The sequence below is a fragment of the Idiotropiscis lumnitzeri genome, chromosome 15 (assembly GCF_059441095.1).
Source record: "Idiotropiscis lumnitzeri isolate Australia: NSW breed Sydney's pygmy pipehorse chromosome 15, RoL_Ilum_1.0, whole genome shotgun sequence".
Taxonomy (NCBI): Eukaryota; Metazoa; Chordata; class Actinopteri; order Syngnathiformes; family Syngnathidae; genus Idiotropiscis; species Idiotropiscis lumnitzeri.
In genome coordinates this window covers 853,686-872,229 of record NC_142405.1, presented here as the reverse complement: position 1 = coordinate 872,229, position 18,544 = coordinate 853,686, and the positions used below count along the sequence as shown (strand labels likewise).

Sequence of the window (18,544 nt, the reverse complement as noted above, 5' to 3'; positions counted from 1 at the left end):
GATACATCAAATTGTCTTTTATTGGAGGGATGCACACCCCTAATGTATATATATATATATATATACAGCAGTAGTTCACCATGTGGCCTATAATGGGTTCTAGTTCAGAAATTGGATCACCTATGTAAAGGCAGAATGGTGAGGTAAAAGATGAAGAAAAAGAAAAGTCATAAGGCGGTGGAGAGCAGATGGAGCCTGGAAAAAAAGGGGTCCATGTTGGCCCTGAACGGAATCAGAATCTCTCTGCCTTTCTCCACCATGGTCTATATTTAGCACCGCATGGGACCACAGATTGTAACAAGTGCTCGGGGGCCCTTCAGTGTTCAGACCGGCAAGAACCGCCGCCATCCGTCTCGTGGCCCGCGGCCGGAAACGGGCTGCGACTCACGCCAGAGCGCTTGAGGAGGACGAGTGACGGGGTCACGTCAGCTGAAGTCAGCCTTTTTCCGTCAGGGGTCAACGGCTCTTAAAGATGTACAGTGGCGCCTTGGAAATGAGTTTCATTTGTTTTGTGGATTTCAAAATGAGCTTTTCACGTAAGTTCTTGAAAAGTATTGAAAAAAAGAAAAAACAAAGCTGTGAATATTTGAATCCGCGACTGCCGAACTCTGACTATGCATGGATGGACGGTAGTTTTAAGTTGTAATATCGCCAGTCACCACTACATGGCGGCCATGTCCTGGTTGCGCTTCTAGACGTTATACGGCCCAATACGCCGACATGAGTTGGCCTCATAATTTTTTGCTGATTTGGAAAATGCAGGACAAACACATGACCTCAATAATATGATTTTCCAAAAATAAATAAATGTGTCATAATGACTTCTTCCACTTAATTATTTTGTTGTTCAGCAGTTTTTTGCCGACCTCGAATTCAAGAAAAAAAGGTTTGTGGTTATTTTTTAGTTTGCTTTAAACTCTTGTTGAGTTGGGACAGTGGCTCTTTTACACGTGCACTGAAAAATATATGATCAAAATTGAAATCTAGTAAAAGCACATCTTTTGCACAAATAGATGTATTTTGTCGATAATTAAAATCCCTTTTTTTTTTGGTCACATAACTGGTTCGGAAATGTGAGGTACAATGTGGCCACCCAGAAGCACGGACAGAAAATTGTGGTCCCCTCCAGGATTTAAGTTGCCCACCCCTGCAAAATAATACACCGGGTCTTTCAATAAGTAGGTGAAAATAAAAAGTCAAGCAACATCTTCAGTATGAATCCATTTTATTCAAAGAACATATTCACTAGAATTGTAGCAATGCAAATCCACACTCAATTAATTTTGGTATATTTGGTACAATTATCACGTGTCCAGACTTTGTAGACACAATGAAGAAAATAAAACCAAAACATTTGACTTCTCGTGACTTCAGTCTCACCGGAGCTACATTCTGTCCTTGGCATCTCGAGACAATGCGGGACGCAGGGTGTCATGGCGGGGTGCATCGTGAGTGCCAAGTGATAGACTGAGCCGCTCTGACACCCTCTCAAGTCCTCCAAAGGCGTCTGGACAAGTCCATCCATCAGCATCACGTGCGCTCAATGTAAACTCTTGAGAGGACAGTCGCCCAGTAGCTCGCATTTGGAAAAAAAAGGGACTTCAAACAAAGTATCAATATTTATATATACATTGCAAGTCGTGTAGCTTCAGTGTCTTTGCTGCCATGTTGCATCAATCTGTGATTTTTTTCCCAACTTTGGCTTGGTCCCCGCCTGCCTCCATTCATTCGTCAGCCTGTCCATCAGTCACGGCCCACACAGTGTGGCGAGTCGACACGCCGATCACCGCAAACATCGCCGCGGACGCAAACTCGTGCCGCTCGCTCCGAAAGTTTTGGGCCATAGAAAAGCTGCCGACCGGCTGTCGTCGCCAAATGTTTGAAGTTTGTTCTTTTGGGGGGTTTTTTCAGTCATGCCTAATGCACGGGCATCTTTTTTTTTTTTTTTGTGCGTTCTGAACCTCGTTAAATGACATTTGCTGGGTTTATACAAGGTCAGAAGTTATAAAGTTGAATCCAGATCGGCGCCAGATTGCATTGAGCAACTTCAATGTGCTTCATCACAGATTCTTGTTTCATTTTGATGTCATTTGGCGGCAGGGCTTGCTCGCTAATTCAAGCGCAACAAACCGGGATCAAGAAGGGAATTTCTTTGAGTGGTAATAAATTTTTTTTTTTTTTTTAAATTAAAAAAGAAAAATGATTTTTTTTTTTTTTTAAGTTTTCATTTTTATTATTCAAATCAACAGCATATTCTTAAAAAAGGTTATTGGGTGTTTTGTGCACTCTACAACAACAATTGTATACATATCGAAAATAAAAAGATGATGAATGGATATTTGCTTGTGGAATTTTTTTTTTTTGGGGAGAAAAAACACAAAAGGAAAACAGACGCGTTTTCACCACATTGTAGTTGCACTCACATGGGATAATTTAGCACCACGTCCTGTTTGGCCAACTCCAACAACATAGGATCGTCGAAAAACTTGCTGATGCTCACGTCCTCGCTCAAACCCTGCCACAAAAAATTTAAAATTCATGAATGTATTCATTTTTTGTCAACTTAATGTGACGTCGCACAAAACTGAAAATCCAAAGCGAACAACAGGTGACGGTGATGCAAAAATAAATGTGTTCTACTTTCAGCCGAGCCTCCCAAATTCCCGTCAAAGTGGGCCGGAGATGTTCCAGGTTGGAAGAAGAGGCAGCTCACCTTGCGCCGGCGGGTCTTGATCATGAACTCTCTGGCCAGGTGCGGGGCAGGCTGAGGCTCCAGGGGTCTTATCACGATGCTCTTGTCCAGCGGGTCGCCCGGAACGATCTGGCAAACAAGTCAAATCGGTTCAGATAAGGCGCTCGCTCCCTTGACTCACAAGTTTCATTTGTTTTGTGCTCAGTTTTCCCCAGGAATCAAATTAACGTGACAAAACTGCCCCATCTTCCTAAAAATAAATAAAAACTATTATTGTCAGCGTTAAGGCACCAAATAAGTTAGTCACAATATATCGTTATAAAAATAATTCTGACGATTACTCACTCCCCAGAATTTTATTCTACTACATATCAATCAGCCTAAAAAAAAAAAAAAGACAAAAACCAGACCCCTCAATAGTGTGCCCAAAAGATGCACCGTAGTGGTTCACTTGAGAATTCTTGTCATTTGTATCAACCTGAGCAGGAAAACAAAAAACGAACAACTATCCGTCAAATGTGAAAAACACTTGAAGTTGCCGCTGAGTGGACACCTTTTTATTTTTTCCAATTGATTCATTGGCGAGTGTGTCGCGCTGCTGCTCCTGACTCAGGAGCGCGTCCATCACGCTGATGGAGGCAAGACGTGCGAGCGCAGCTGGTGACCAGCGTTGGCATCAGAGCAACGTTGGCAGGTTAAGCGAGGGTTTGTTTTTTTTGTTGATGAGTCATGCGGACGGCAAGCACGCCATGAGCCTCATTGTCAGCTCAAACTGTCACAACATGCAAGACTTTCTTTCCCATGAGGCTTCTTCTTTTCCCAACTTTTTGCTGTTGTCTCTCTGTTCAAAAACGGACACTGATGTCTTCTTACTTTGTGGACCACTATAAAACCAACTGGTCATAAAAGTCAAAAACCCATACATTGTGATGCAAACTGACACCTGAAAAAGACTTTCACACACAGCTAAAATCGTTTGAAAAAAAATGTATAAAGACGAGACTTTACTAAAATGCAAGTTTCACGTCAGCCTATCGCACGGAGGTGTATTTCCGAGGGCTGCTTTGCGACAGCTCTTGAATCCGCACAAGACATATGAGAGTGAAATCGGATCCCCAGTCTACGGAAACTTAGTGACTGCCACAAATCACGAGTCCTCCAACAGCATAATTCCCGAAACAGAATGTCGAGAGAACATTTTTTGAAGTAATGAGGTGAAGCATCCGAGTCGACTTGAGGCTGACCTGAATGACTGAGTGATTATGAAGGCGAGTTTCCTGGCCTCAGGATGGACCGACACATGGGTGGAAAGCGGCTGGAGGCAAATCAACCGATTACAAGCCGGCACTGGCGGCCCACCAGCGCACTAACGACTTTAATGGGGCAAACGAAGCGTCGTCCAGGGGCAGCTGAATCAATGCTCGCCCAACGTCGCGGCGGCGGACAAGACGGATGCTGAGTAAGTAAATATGTAATTATGCGAGCTAGCGATGATGCGACTCGCTGCTGGAGGCCATCGGCACAAGGACACCAGTTTGCGACTTTGAGAAGTAAATCATTCCTCTGGGACGAGGCATCGATAGGAAATGTCACATTTCAGATGACGTCAGTTATGAAAACATGAATCGTGGAGAGAGAAAACCCGAAAATTGTTACGCTGTGTGTAGTGAACCTTGATGAATTTCAGTTTGTTTTTTTAAATCAATTACACACTGCTAGACTATGATGAGTTCCACACACGCATAAAGGTTACATTTCTCTTCAAAGCGTCCACGTTTTTACAGATTCTCTTTCCCGTCTGCTGCCAGCGTGAGGCGTTCAGGTGCTAACACGGCAACTTGGCCGCCGCTTTCAGATGAAGGACTTTGCCATAATAAGCACTCATCTCATCTAAGTGGAGCTTAACGTTGGGCGACAGCCGCTGAGAGCGCGCGCAAACACATGTCGGACATGGCAGCCCGAGACGGCTCTTAAATCTTAATGACTCAACACTTGGCGCACATCAGCCGTGATTGAGACCGAGTGGCGGACGTGATGCGCGCCGCGCGGCTGCACAGCATGGCAACTTTTTTGTTGCGCGCGGGTCGGCACCGGTGCGCAAAGGCTGAAGTTTAAGAAGTTCTGCACTCTGAATGGAGTGAAACGGACAAACATTTTGCAATTTTGCATGCGAGCGTTTGTTGGGCTTTATAAAACGTCATTTTTGGTTTTCATTACACGGTCATAAAACTCATACCTGCCAGTGGTGAAATACGGACAGAGCGAAGGCCTGCCCTTGCGTGTGCGTGCGAAGGTCGGTCTCGAAGCCGAAGGAGTCAATGGCGGGGATGAAGGCCTTGATGGTGTAGAGCGGCGAGCCCGGGATGGGCGCGTCCTGCGTGACGTGACCTCTGCGAAACAACGACAAGAATGGGAATCCCGCTCTGCGCTTCCAAAGTGCTCGGGAAAGCCACCGACCTCCTCCGGGCGAGCACCGTGTAGACGGCGGAGACACAATCAGCTGGCGCCTGCACCTCCACGAAATAGTAAGGCTCCATCAACCTTGGAGTGGCCTGGAATGCCCCCGCACCAAAAAATGAAACCCTTGGTGAACCAGCAGCTAATCACACATGCATAGGTGACGCACTCAAAACAAGACGAGGAGGCGAGCCAAAGATGGTGAGCGAGAAACGTCACAGCGCCGCAATTAAGGAGAACGATCGTCAGCAAAATGCAAAGTGTAATCAAGGTAATGGAACATTAAAGAAAGCGAGACTGTCGGCGTGTAATGGCAGACGGGAAAGAGGACTGAGGCGGGGGTCTCGGTGATCTCACCATGAGGAAGGCCGAGTACACCACCCTCCTGGCGGTCGGGATGACCTGGCCCCCTCCGCGGTGCAGCGGCTCCTGAGCGATGACCGCATCCAAGATCTTGAACTTGACGTTCCTGATGGCTGAGGGAGAGAGGAAAAAGACATCCTCAACGGCAACAATTGTCAAGTTGAGGTGAGGTTAGAACGAAAGCCGCTCACACAGCGCCTTGTGCCGCGTCAGCAGGTTTCTGGCACAACTTCAAGATGGCCGACTCACTTTTCAATCAATTAAATGGCTCAGACCTCATTTGTCACACGGAAAGAACGAGCAGCAACCGGCAGATCTCAAGCGTTACAACGATCAAAAGAATTTTAGTGATCAAATTTCTTCATCTGCCGCCGCTCAGGTCTTCCGGTAACGAGTTGTCTGAATTTGATCTGGGAACTTTAATTCCTTTCCACATTCCAAAGAAAGAAAGCAGCAAATTGAAATTGTTATCTTCCTTTTTGTGTGTGTAAGGCATCTTTTGTTTAAAGAGTGCTGGCGACTTACGCTCGTCACACAGCGGCCCCTCCCGGGTGCCCCACTGGAAACCTTGAACGATGCTGTCTTTCACCGAGCCCAACAGCGCCTTGTCCACCTGCCAACACGGACCATTGACAAAAAAGCAAACAAATATCGTTAATGTATTGCTACTACTGCTGACAAATGCACTTTGGCTTTTGGCGAGCAGCGCTTCTGAGGCGCTGACCTCAAATTACCCGCAAGGAGCACAAGAAATACTTTCCGAATTTCTGTCGACAGCTTTTGACATAAGATGGGATGCGACTAAATAATCTTTGGTCAGAATCCAAAGTTACATTTTTGTTCATAATCCTTATTTATTTAAACTGTGAAATGCTGACAATAGGCGAGCTGCAAATTTCGGATGCAGCTTTGAATCCGACCTCGATTGCACAGGCAAAATTGCATGAAAAGATATTCAACTCCTCGCCAAGTTTGGGACGCTTATGCTGGTTCGGACTGGATTTTGTTCCCTTGGCATAAAAGCATCTTGTAGCTGTTTTTCCATCCAAAATGGGACATTTTACGGAAAATTTACTTTTTAATCGCTTGTATGCAAACACTCGGCTCTCTAAATTTGTCATTTCGTCGAACGCAAACCCTGAAAATCTATGACACGACTGTGTGCGTCTGACCTCCGAGGGCAACGTGTCGTCCACCAGGATGTTGGGCCCCGTTGTGTCGGGTCCGAAGGCCCAGATGGACCTGGCGGCAAGCAGATCCCAGTCGTACTTTGTCTGGAAAAACTCACCCAGCTTCTTCCTGGAGGAGGAAAAGGAGAGGAGAGAGGAGGCGGCTAAGAAAGGTGCTTTGCGTGAAGTGTCAGCTGTAACATAAAGGAGATTAGTTGATTGGGGCGGGCAAAGGGGTTAATGGAAGAGGACGCGGTTCGGTCTAATGGGGTGTGAAGTGCGTCGCTTCTGCGGCACCGTCGCACCTGCACAACCTCACACGCACTTTGTATCACAGGGAGAGGAAATCTCATGTGTGCTTTCAGAGCATTTTCAATTAGCGTAAGTGAGCCGATCAATACGGCGAGGAGGCTCTTAAAAAGAGGCCCGCGTTCTTTTCACCAAACATCTTTTATTTTCTGTCCAAATATTGCACAAGAGAAATGCCCTATAAAACGAAACATTTAATTAAATTCAATTCCAGAAAAACACTCACACTCCACAGAATTAAAAGTCAGCAGGCTGTGCGCGGCGCTTAAAAATGAAAAAGAATATCGAGTCCTTTTTAGCATTAGATGCACACGTGACTGTGCCGCATTTTTCAATCATGGCATTTAATTAAAAGACCAAACGGTCACTCCTGCATGCCGGCACATTCGTCACCGGCTAACTGAAGGATAAAAGAGAAATATGACGACGTCTCGGGAGCCGTTACGCAAATGTCTTGCCGCGTGCCCGACATGGCAAGTCGGCCATTTTAATTCATCACGGGCTAACTGGACGTGCGGAAGCGGCGAGATGGCCGACGTCGTACCTGTTCCACGTGATCTGCACCACCTCATTCTCGATGTCCTCGGCCAGGCCTTTCTCCAAGGGCTCGGCGATCATGGTGATCTTGTTCCTGCCAACGACAACGCACAGTCAGCTGTCAATCACTCGCCAGAAGAAGAGGGGGAGGGGCGAGGCCAACGCGGCGGACGGCAACTCTTATTTACCGGAACTCGATAACAAACCTCACACTGGCCACATGATCCAACACACTTAATGAGATCAAAGCGGTTTGAAATTGTGAAAAAATGCCAAAGACCAATAAAAGTAACTTTTTTCATAATGCTCCTTGAATACATTTTGTGTACCACATACTCACTTTTTATTCGGCGTCTCAGCAAAACACTTTAAAGACGACGTCTCCACGACTGTTTCACAGAACGTCACCACCGGGTCGGCAACCTACGGAACGGAAGACCTTAGTTTCCAAATAAAAACAAACGAAAGGTCACACCAACACCAACGTCCATTACTTTAATGTCGATCTCAGAATACATCTTGCGCAGGTCGTGCATAACACAGTCCAGGTAGAGCTCTCCTGTGCCCAGGATGACGTGCTCTCCGGACTCCTCCACCTTTCAAGACGAACGACACATGAAGCACGTTGCACCTTTTACAGTCGTCGGGGCAACGACTCGAATGATGCGACGCACCTTTGTGGTGAGGGAGGGGTAACTCTTGTTGACCTTCCGCAGTCCGTCCAACATCTTGGGCAGCTCAGACGGGTTCACGGGCTCCACTGCGATTTTAATCACAGACGCCGTGTTGAACTTCAGCGGCCTGAAAATCTGAGCCTGGAGCCAGAGTGAGAAGTCGATAAAACGCTCGTTCATTTGTAGGCTTTAGCGCCATTTGTTGGAGTCAGCAGAGTCTGACCTCTTCGTTCCCTCGGGGCTCCGTGACGGTGGCCGTTTTGACGATGGGCTGGTCACATCCCTCGATAAGGACCCAGTTCCCGGCTGGAACTCGGTTCACTTCAATTTGGTATCTTCAAAAAGTGGAGCAGCCGAGATTTCGTTAATAAGAAAACCGCTTCTACTTTAAAAAGTCCAAATCTTCAAGGCGCACCTGGCCACGGAAATCCAGAGCCGACCGACGGTGCAGACTTGGGAATCCTCCTCATCCTCCAGGGTGTAATTCTCGCCTAACACTTTGACGGGCTGGCCCGCCTGGATGGTCCCGCTCAACACGCGTCCAAAAGCGTGGAACTGAACGCCGTCCTCGGTGCTGTACATCTTGGTGGTGTGGCACATCAGAGGACCCTGAACGAAAAGCAAATGATCTTAAGTGAGAGTCTGACATTAAATTAACACTTTAACAAATGTTTTCTGAACAAAAGTATTGACACACACAGCCAGAAATGAAAGGTGATGAAAATGTGCTCTGCTGGCTTGCCATCGCTGTTCTCGTTAAGAAATGTCTTTCTTCCCCCCATCGTTTCTTTTTATGCCTTTTTCAGTCACTCATACAAACTTACTTCGGGGTCACACTCAGCCATGGCCTCCCCTAAATCTGAGTCCAGACCGCCAGTGTAGGTGTGCTCTATCTTGTTGCGGGCGCCCTCCTGTGGCGAAGGGATGTGCTGCACGCACATGTCCACCAAGCCTGCAGACAACAGGTCAGAGTTAAATGTAACATTTGGTTGTTTACGTCCGCCATCCAACGCTCCTTTATTTATTTAATAATAATAATTAAGAAAAAAAAAAAAGCATGACATACCGGTGAACTCTCCAAAGAAGCGGTTGCACACCAGCCTCAACAGCGGCCTGATGTTCAGTTTCAGTTCTTCTTTGCTCAGGTGGACCCCCAGTTCATCCAGAACCCTCGGGAGCGACGTGTCCACATCCCCAACCACCTAAACAAAGAGACGCCTTCAGGAAATTTGTTTGATTGGACCTCGTGGGCTTTGAACATGCTTGTGGAGGAGGATTTTGTCTCCAACCTGTGAAAGGATTTTGTAGAGTGGCTCGAGGACAAACTCTACAAAACTGCGCTGGGAGTTACTTGTGGGCGCTTTCTTGGTGAACTTGCGCCTAAATGACACAAAACACACCCAAAACTTGAGAAAACTCTTGTGTGAAAGCCAAATATTGGGCAAGCACTCACGTTTTGGGGTTAAAATAAATGTCTCCCCAGAGTCGCTTGGAAAACTCCGTATAATTGATGTCACCTGCAAATAAACACACACGCATGAGAAAGGAGGCTTTTGAAGAATGTTTATGTGCTCTTGTGTCACCATAAGTATCTGCGTAGATCTTCGCAAAGGAGCCTAGGGTGAAACAGATGCTGTACTGGGAGCTAGCGAAGCACACGTTGCCCAGGAGGGGAGAAACCACCAAGTTCTCTTCGGTGGAGTACGTGCTGAAGACGAAAAGCAGCACTCATGAACACGCAGCGTCGTTACGGGAGCTTTATGGTGTGACGGCACGCACTTGAGCAGACCGTTGACCTCGTCCACAATATGGCGCAGTTTGTAGTAGGCGTCGGTGGGCGGCAGCTTGAGCTCCACGATGAGTCGGTCCACCTTATTGATGCAGATGGTGATGGCCATGCGCTCCTGGACGGCGTGCTTGATCAGGCGCTCCGTGTTCAGCATCACCTGCGGTCGGCAACATTCCCAGTTACGTGTCTGTGAACGACGACCAAGACTAGAACACGACCACGTACTCCTTCCGCCGCGTCGATGAAGAGGACGATGCCGTCCGAGATGCGGATGCTGGATGTGACCTCGTCGGAGAAGTTGACGTGACCTGTTTGGGAAACGGAGCGGCTTCAGTTTCTGACGGTGACGTCCCAAAATGAAGGCGAGTACCTGGCGTGTCCATGATGTTCAACAGGTAAGATTTGCCTCTGGAATCGGGCAGCACCATTGTGACAGGCGTGCTCTTGATGCCCACGCCTCTCTGTCCAATGCAAACAAAACAATATATTGGATTCATTGCGTCACCGTGCGCATTCCCTCAAATTGAGGCCTCCTCTCAAATATACATCTTTGAAATCGCCTCACCTCCTGTTCAGTAAAGAGGATGTCGGTGTAGCGGAGCTGAAAGGGTCAAGAAGCCTGGTGTTAGTCTGCAATCATTTTGACACAAATTTAGGAGAGCTCCTCCTCCTACGAATGGCACACTCACATCTATGTCATCTCTCTTCCGGATCTCCGGGTGGGTCTGCTCAATCAGACAGTCCACAAAGCAGGTCTGAGAAGGAAAACAAAGTCATCTTATGTTTAATCGGGCATGACGGGCAGTCAGTCCCACCTTGCCGTGGTGAAGGTGACCACACAGAGTGACATTACGGATCAGCTCGGGACTATCCATCAGGTCGGCGAGGAACCTGGCAAAAGGAGGAAAATGAAAATTGAGGACACGAATTCCGACAGCGGGGACGGAATTGAGCATTTTTCCTGCTTTTGATCCAACTCACTCCATGTCATAAACCGTGGCTGGTAACTCCTGCTCCATCAGGGTGAACTGCCTGTGTCGTACTGGCTTGATGATGGGCTCTGATTGGACAACATGAGAGAAATTTAATGTACAGAAAATTGTAGCAGATGTTGAGAATGAATCGCCTAGCCCTACAACCACAATAATAAACCCATGACATCGCCTCCACCCCCCACCCAAAAAAAATCGAGCAACATGTTTACTGAGGCTTAATTGTTTCTTTTTTTTGGGGGGGGGGGCATTCCAAAATTGTTCATTCTACAAGTTTAGTCAGTGTAAAAAACTGCACACAAAAAACAAATAGACAATTTTTATAAATCGAAGGGCTAGTTCATAAATGTTTGTATTGAAGTTTGTGCAGGCATTAAAGTATCTCATCTCCAACCTGAAAGAGGTTGTGTGTCCTCCTCCTGGACGATGGTTTCTACTTCCGGCCCGTACACCTCCTCAGCAGTCGGGTAGTACTTCTTATCCTCATGCAGCACCACTTCCATGCCGGGCACGTCCTCATCAGCATCGGCCGGCTCATCGTCATCGTCCTCGTCTCCCTGCACCAAAAGAGGACACACGATATTTCAACGTTGTTTACACAAACGTGACAGAAAAAAAAAAAAAAAGAACTACACAACACCTCATCTGCATCTCGGTCCTCTGCATCCAAGTCATTCTCGTCATCATCGTCAGAATCAAGCTCTGGGCCGATGTAGTTGCCAAATTCGTCATACAGATCAGCCTCCATTTTATAGAGGACTTGAAAAAGAAATTCAAATGTTGGTTACAATTATGTAGGGGACAAAGTATAAATACAATGACTGCTACATTTTGGGATTTCAACAGTTGTTTGCCGAATGTATGTTTTGAGTGCCAACTTTTCAAATTTACCGTTGAAATTAATTCATTTTAAAAACATCATTATTACATGCTTTCTCTGATCATTAGTAAATCAATTAAAATTTACACACGTGCCTACAGTCATTTAGGCAGGTTTCTGCAAAAGACCAATAAGTGTTACTAATACTAAAACGATAGACAGTTTATTTCACAAATTAAAGTGTTCTTGCGTATGTAAATTCACATTCAAGTACATTAATTGGAACACGTAATAAACATAAAAAGCTTAATTAATTAAGACGCCTTAAAATCATTGATCCTTACAATGCCGCTAATGTTAATTTACCTTGGAGGGTTTCCATTACATTACAGTCGAGATGAAATGTGAATAAATCAGATAAATATGCGTCTTTGGAGGTGTAGACGAATTGATTTTTTGTTCACAACTAGCATGCTAGCCGACTAGCGAAGTAAAGAATGAATGACACCCGAAACAACGTTGCCGTTACGTTAAGATTGTAAAAGAGCAATGCTAGTTTACTACGAGAAAGTGTTAATCCGATAATAAAGAACCACTTACCTGTATTCTGCTACAACTGCGGAATAACGTTCTTCGTCTAAAATTTTATGTAGCAATTCGTTTAGCTTTTAGCACATAAATCTATTTTCCAAATAGCGCCATGCGTGGGGAACGTAACTTCCGTTATTTTCTTTTTTTTCGTTTGCTTGAACAGCGAATAATCGGCCAAATGTGTTCACTAGCGCTAAGGTTTCAACAAGTGGTGGTTTATAGAATGCAGTTTACAAATTAAAATAGGCCTCATAACTTATGTATTGCTGTAATGCTTTCATCAGTGAATGGAACCAACAAATAAAAATTATGAAATCTTATGGCTTGATTTTCCAACGACCTACAATTTTGGAATTTTGCTGGCATAGACTGTTTTTTAAATTTTTAATAAAGTCTTAGTTCACTACATTTCAAGGAGTTTTTATTCTGCAGTTTCTTCAGCATTAGAAAATGCTATAGAATCATTTCACTCGATCCATTTTTGAAATAATGGATTTATTTTGATAAAATTAGATGTAGATAGATGTTTATCACAAGTTTTATCTGATGTACACGATTTATACACACTTAACCACAATAATTTGAATTGGGTTTTGGATAATGGTAAAATACTTCCGTTTTTTGGGGGGAGGGGTGATATATGATTAGTCTGTTGTACTCTGCTAATGAGAAGCCAGCCTCAGCCAAAAATGCCACGGCCAAGTTTTTTCTCACCGTCCAACCCTCATCAAACTTTGATAAATCAAAACACAAACAAGGCTTCAGTTGATGGCTTTATTTCCGTATTGCTGCTGATTCCTCAAGTAGGCAAAGGCCTACAGAAGAAAAGACAGACACACCAAAAAAAAAAAAAACGGATATACAGTACATTTATAAAATATTTTTAAAGAAGCACCTTGGTAAAGGAATATTGCTGCAAAACAGACAGGAAACATGACAAACATTGAACAGGTATTGCTATCAGATAAGATACACGATTTTAAGAGCATTTTATTGATTATGGACGGGCAGGTCTTTGTGCCCGCTGACCCATTAAGGCCAACGTAGAGGCACATGCTGGCTAAACACAACATAAATGACTTTAATGAGCCGCTCCAATTATATTATTGCCTTCAATGTTGTTTCCGGTGGGCTGGAGACCAGTTCTGGGTAGGTTATAAATACTTTTAAATGTGTTTTATTAAATAACTTCATTTCAAATCTGTCAAAAAATGTGATTAAACACATTCATTTCTAGGCGGCGCGGTGGACGACTGGTTAGCACGATGGCCTCACAGTGAGAAACAGCATCGGGCGTGGGCTCGATCCCGGCTACGGCCATCCTGTGTGGAGTTTGCATGTTCTCCCCGTGCCTGCGTGGGTTTCCTCCCACATTCCAAAAACAAGCATGGCAGGCCGATTGAACACTCAAAATTGCCCCTAGGTATGAGTGTGAGCGCGGGTGGTTGTTCGTCTAAATGTGCCCTGCAATTGGCTGGCAACCAGTCCAGGGTGTCCCCCGCCCACTGCCCGAAGATAGCTGGGATAGGCTCCAGCACCCCCGCGACCCCAGTGAGGAGAAGCGGTATAGAAGATGGATGGATGGACGTTCATTTCTTCTGAATCATGATTAGTTTCAATTTTTTACACATGCGGTCTTCACTCTTCTCCAGTTTGTGCTCAATGCAGATGAAAATTTTTTTTTTTTACTTTGAATGTTATTTTGAATTGTTATTTTGTTGTACACAGAAATGCACTTTGGACAAGGACTTATGTATATTAGATATTTGAGAACGTCACTATGTGGAGCATTTGTAAAGAAATCATACATGAATATTAAATCTTAAATGTCATTTTGGTGGATTTTCTATGCTACTTTTTTCATTTTTAGAGTTTTCCTTAATAATGTGATTTGAAATTCACTTTGCATAATTGCTGTAAATAGGGATGGGCATTCAATTAGGTCCTTATCTAAAAAAAACAATCCATATGTATTAAAAGTGCATTTGATTTCAAATGCTATTTTCTTAGTTTTTATTGGGGGGTTTTCATTAATGTGCTCAAAAATTTCGATTTATTATGGATGGGCATGTAAGTGAATTGGCTTGATGGATTCATAAGGAAATATTATCAATGGATTGCTAGGTTTTCAACTTCCAGTAAATGGCTTTGATCTTCTTCTTCGGAGGGCAAATGAGTTACGAGTGACTCAACAGCACCTCTGCTGATTGCACTCAAGTAGTGCACGCCAACAATCAATTCCAACGATTAATTACACTGATCAACGAATTTTTCCCTTTTTTCTGTCAATCAGAGATGCAAGTAAACTTTTCTAGATTCATTTTTGGGGCCTTTTTTTGACGCTTTGCTTGTTTTTCTAGAGCACATCAGCTTTTCGTAATAATGAAAAGAAGACAATGATACACACAATAACTAAAATACAACATACAACCTAATTATTATTATGTCTGTAGAACTATTTATGAATTAATTATTTTTTTCTGAAAAAAAAATCCTAGCTATAAATTAGAAAGCATGGTAAAATCTGTATTGCGCAAGCTTCTGTGGGACAAACTTAAAAAAAATGTAAACATCCCAAAAAACTAATGTGCTAGAAATCAATAAAGACTTTTTTTTTTTTAAATGGTCAAAAATAAATTTAGGGACACATATATCCATGTCTGAATAAAATTAGCTGTTGACCAATGTAATTAATCAATTACGATGCCCAACCCAATTCACGGCCTTACTCGGCCACAAGCTTCCTGAGACGTTGGACCACCTCCTCAGCGGAGGTCCAGGGCACCGTCACCGCTTTGAACTCCCCCGGCATGGCCTCGTGGGTCTCGGTGATGAGGCGGTGCATGGGGAAGTCTCGGCGCGGGAAGGCCACGTCCCGGGGCCCCATGGCGAGCGCCGGGCAGAAATCGTTGGCGCCGTCGCCCACGTAGAAGACCCTCTGGTAGGGCCGCCCCCTCTCCTGGGTCCGGCGTGTGACGTACTCCCGGACCACCGCCTGCTTGCACATGTTCTCGGGGCAACGAGGGCACTCGTGGGAGTGGAAGGGCCTCAGCACCAGCCGCCCGTCCCGGTTGAAGGTGGCCGGGTTGGAGAAGATGCGATGGAAGAGGGACCGGGCGCCGGTTCGCCGCAGCCAGGACTCGATGAAGAAGGTGTTGGCATCCGACACCAGGACCACCTCGAAATCGTGCGGCGGGCGCTGGCGCAGGAATTGGAAGAGCGCCAGCATGCCGGGGGTGGCGGGCAGCTTCTCCATGACGCCACGGATGTCGCTCTCGGTGACACCCTGCTCGGCCAAATAGGCCAGCACCCGTTGCATGTACTCGTTGTAGCGGCCCGCTTGGTACGTGTCCTTCAGCCAAGCGGGCAGATGCTGGCCGGGCGCCGTCTGCACCACCATGTCGTCGCTGGTCTCGTCCACGATGGTCTCGTCAAAATCAAAGAAGATGAGGAAGCGCCTGTCGGGGGAGATGCGGGAGGCCATCCTGCTGTCGCCGCGTGTTCGGAAGCCAGGGGGCTCCTCCTCGCCTGGAGGCTGGGGTGGGAGATAACAGCAGTTGAAGAACGAGTCCCCCATGACTGTCACGCCTCGCTTGGTGCATCCCACGCTGAGGCTATCGAGGGAAAACATGATTATTTAAAGAGAATTCCAATATGTTTATGCGGCAATTTCTACAGCAATTGAATAGCGAAAAGCAACATATGACATAATAAGAAAAAGAAGAACATTAAGATGACCATTGAGCTATTTAAAGAAATGCTGGGGGAAACAAATCCTTCAACAGGTGAATCTGCAGAGGCTGAACTGCAGGTATGTGGGGGTCTACTGGATAGAGCACAGATGGACTCGGACCCTTTATTAGGGACACCACCATCATCTTAAAAAAAAAATGTCATCGTCTATCAACAGAATAATCTCACCAAAGAAATTTTCTGCAAAAAGTCTATGCAGTGGTGCCTTGAGATACGAGTTGGCATGAATCCATTTCAGCGTCCTTAAAAAAACATTTTTTTAAATGTATTTTAAATATGTAAACTGTCACTCTGCATTTATTTATTTTACACAAACATACCGTAAAAACGTCATCAAATAGAACGTAAAGCATTGAACCGTGTCTGACGATTTCATGCTGCCACTACACTTCATCCTTCTTTGGCCACCAGAGGGCAGTGTAAGATATTACATTCATTCACCTGACTTCAATTGGTCACTTGCTTTTTTATTCAACTCATGACAGACGTGCCTAACAATTTGACCCGTGAATATATATATAAAATGTCCGTTTATCTCTCTCTCTTTTTGTTAAATATAAGTATTTCTTTTTATAACTCGCTGTAATGGCAAACTGTGTCGTGGGCAAATATTACCCCACTGTGCGTCCCTTCAAGATGTACGCCAGTATTTTTTTTCCTCCTCGAAAATTCACATTATAAGCAATAGCACCAAGACGTTTCACGATACCAGAGAAACAAAACAAGTGGTTGCTAATTTAAATATTTAAATGACGGAAAAAAACATTTGGCATGCGTCTTTTATAATTTGTTATACGCGGAAAATGAGTACACCAAACACCATCGCAGACATGCAAAACGGGATTTCAAGTCATGCGAAACATGTGTCCTATTGTTTTAATTCGAACATGTCAACCGAAGCGAGGCGCTCGTTATGTCTTCTTGCAGCGATATACCGTAGCGTGCATTCAAAACCAAAAAGCATACATACTTGTGTCACTGGTCTGGCTCGGCACTCGTTTGTCGTTTTGAGCTTCGGTCTCGTCGCATTGAGAAGAGAGCGACGAGTTCGGTGCTTTTTATGTGACACCCGAACGCGCCGCCCGCCCATTTAACGAGAGCGCGATGGAGCGCGTTCATGTGCAGAGGAAAAGTAGGCTTCTATAGGGAAAACTGGATTTCACCGCTAGATTACACGAAATGGGTCTAGTCTGCTTTAATAAGAAGAACTGCACAGGCCAACTAGGTTGGACTCTGCTGGACTGCTCTAGTCTGCTCTGAAGAAAGGACTGTTTCAGTCTGCTTTAAAAAAAAAAAAAGGATTTCGACTAGAATATGGCACAAGTATAAACCTCCAGTCCAGGGAACAAACTACACTAGAGTAGTGGCACATTATGATGTAATAACGGCACTTTTTTTCTGTGAGTTCTAAATATTTATCAAAACTCTGAACAGGATGATGTTGATGTGGTTGATCCAACAAGTTTTCTTCCAAAGTGTGTCACTTGATTGCAGCAATGTGATCGAGCAACTCGCCGCTGGATCGCAGAATCGTGCCGAGCCAAAAAGGAAAAGGAGGCGATGTTCCCCAGCGCGTTATTATTTCCCGACCTCGCAAGCCGACCGCCTACACGCCGGCGGTGAATCACGGCTCTCCAGACCCGACCGCCTCACTTGGACTCCCCCGCCGCTGGAACGTGTACCCCGACCGAGCACCTGCGGACTCACACGCACGCACGCACGCACGCACGACAAAACGCAATCAACACAACACAGACACACTAGTGCACACTAAAATCCGAATCCACACAACACACCACGCTCACATTTAAAAGCACGCAAACACCAACACACTCACACATTTTTCAACACAAAGCACACTCTCATCGACACATGCACAATATCGAGAGTTGCAATGATTAAACGATAACGAATCAATTAGCAAATGAATCGATGAATAATTTTGGATAATTGCTTCATCATTTAGAGACCTTGTTTCATTTGAAATGGTCAGCAAATATTCTCACATTTGCGTTATCTGCCATGAAAGCAGATTGGTTTAATTATTTCTGTTTTTCCAACTAGAGGCATTTTGTATGGAGTCCAAAGTTCCTACTTTTGTTTGTGCCGAGGCCTCCTAATTCGGAGGAAGGACGTCCAAGTTCAATGATCGTTTTATTGGTTTTCTCTAAGTAAGGGGCGAGGGCCAGATCATTTTCATTTTCGTGGACTGTAAATGATCCCGTCGTCGAGTCCTTTTTAGTATTAGCAAACCTCGTTTCACGAAGGCAACAATATTTGATCAGCTGCTCAAGGTCAATGCTCCTGAACGGATACGAGCTACGTAGTAATCGTTATCCATAAAAAAAAAAACAAAAAAAACAGAATAAACAAATAGCCGATAAGAACACGAACGAGG

General features: G+C 45.0%; 2 protein-coding genes across 2 annotated transcripts; both read right to left on the bottom strand.

The window, feature by feature from the left end:
• Positions 1-1,519: 1,519 nt before the first annotated feature.
• eftud2 (elongation factor Tu GTP binding domain containing 2) lies at positions 1,520-12,549 on the bottom strand. The gene is made up of 28 exons (XM_088317311.1): positions 12,403-12,549; positions 11,623-11,741; positions 11,377-11,539; positions 10,972-11,050; positions 10,806-10,881; positions 10,680-10,745; positions 10,556-10,591; positions 10,361-10,451; positions 10,216-10,298; positions 9,981-10,147; positions 9,785-9,909; positions 9,655-9,718; positions 9,491-9,581; positions 9,268-9,403; positions 9,026-9,153; positions 8,617-8,810; positions 8,425-8,536; positions 8,202-8,342; positions 8,022-8,123; positions 7,868-7,950; positions 7,535-7,621; positions 6,685-6,811; positions 6,038-6,125; positions 5,507-5,625; positions 5,150-5,244; positions 4,929-5,082; positions 2,714-2,821; positions 1,520-2,515 (listed from the first exon to the last, which is right to left on the bottom strand). Exons 2-28 carry the CDS (start codon positions 11,728-11,730, stop codon positions 2,420-2,422), a joined length of 2,919 nt encoding a protein of 972 aa, XP_088173437.1. The 5' UTR covers positions 11,731-11,741; positions 12,403-12,549; the 3' UTR covers positions 1,520-2,419.
• Positions 12,550-13,169: 620 nt separating this feature from the next.
• phospho1 (phosphoethanolamine/phosphocholine phosphatase 1) lies at positions 13,170-17,962 on the bottom strand. Its single transcript, XM_088316222.1, has 2 exons — positions 17,117-17,962; positions 13,170-16,007 (listed from the first exon to the last, which is right to left on the bottom strand). Exon 2 carries the CDS (start codon positions 15,968-15,970, stop codon positions 15,119-15,121), a length of 852 nt encoding a protein of 283 aa, XP_088172348.1. The 5' UTR covers positions 15,971-16,007; positions 17,117-17,962; the 3' UTR covers positions 13,170-15,118.
• Positions 17,963-18,544: the final 582 nt, after the last annotated feature.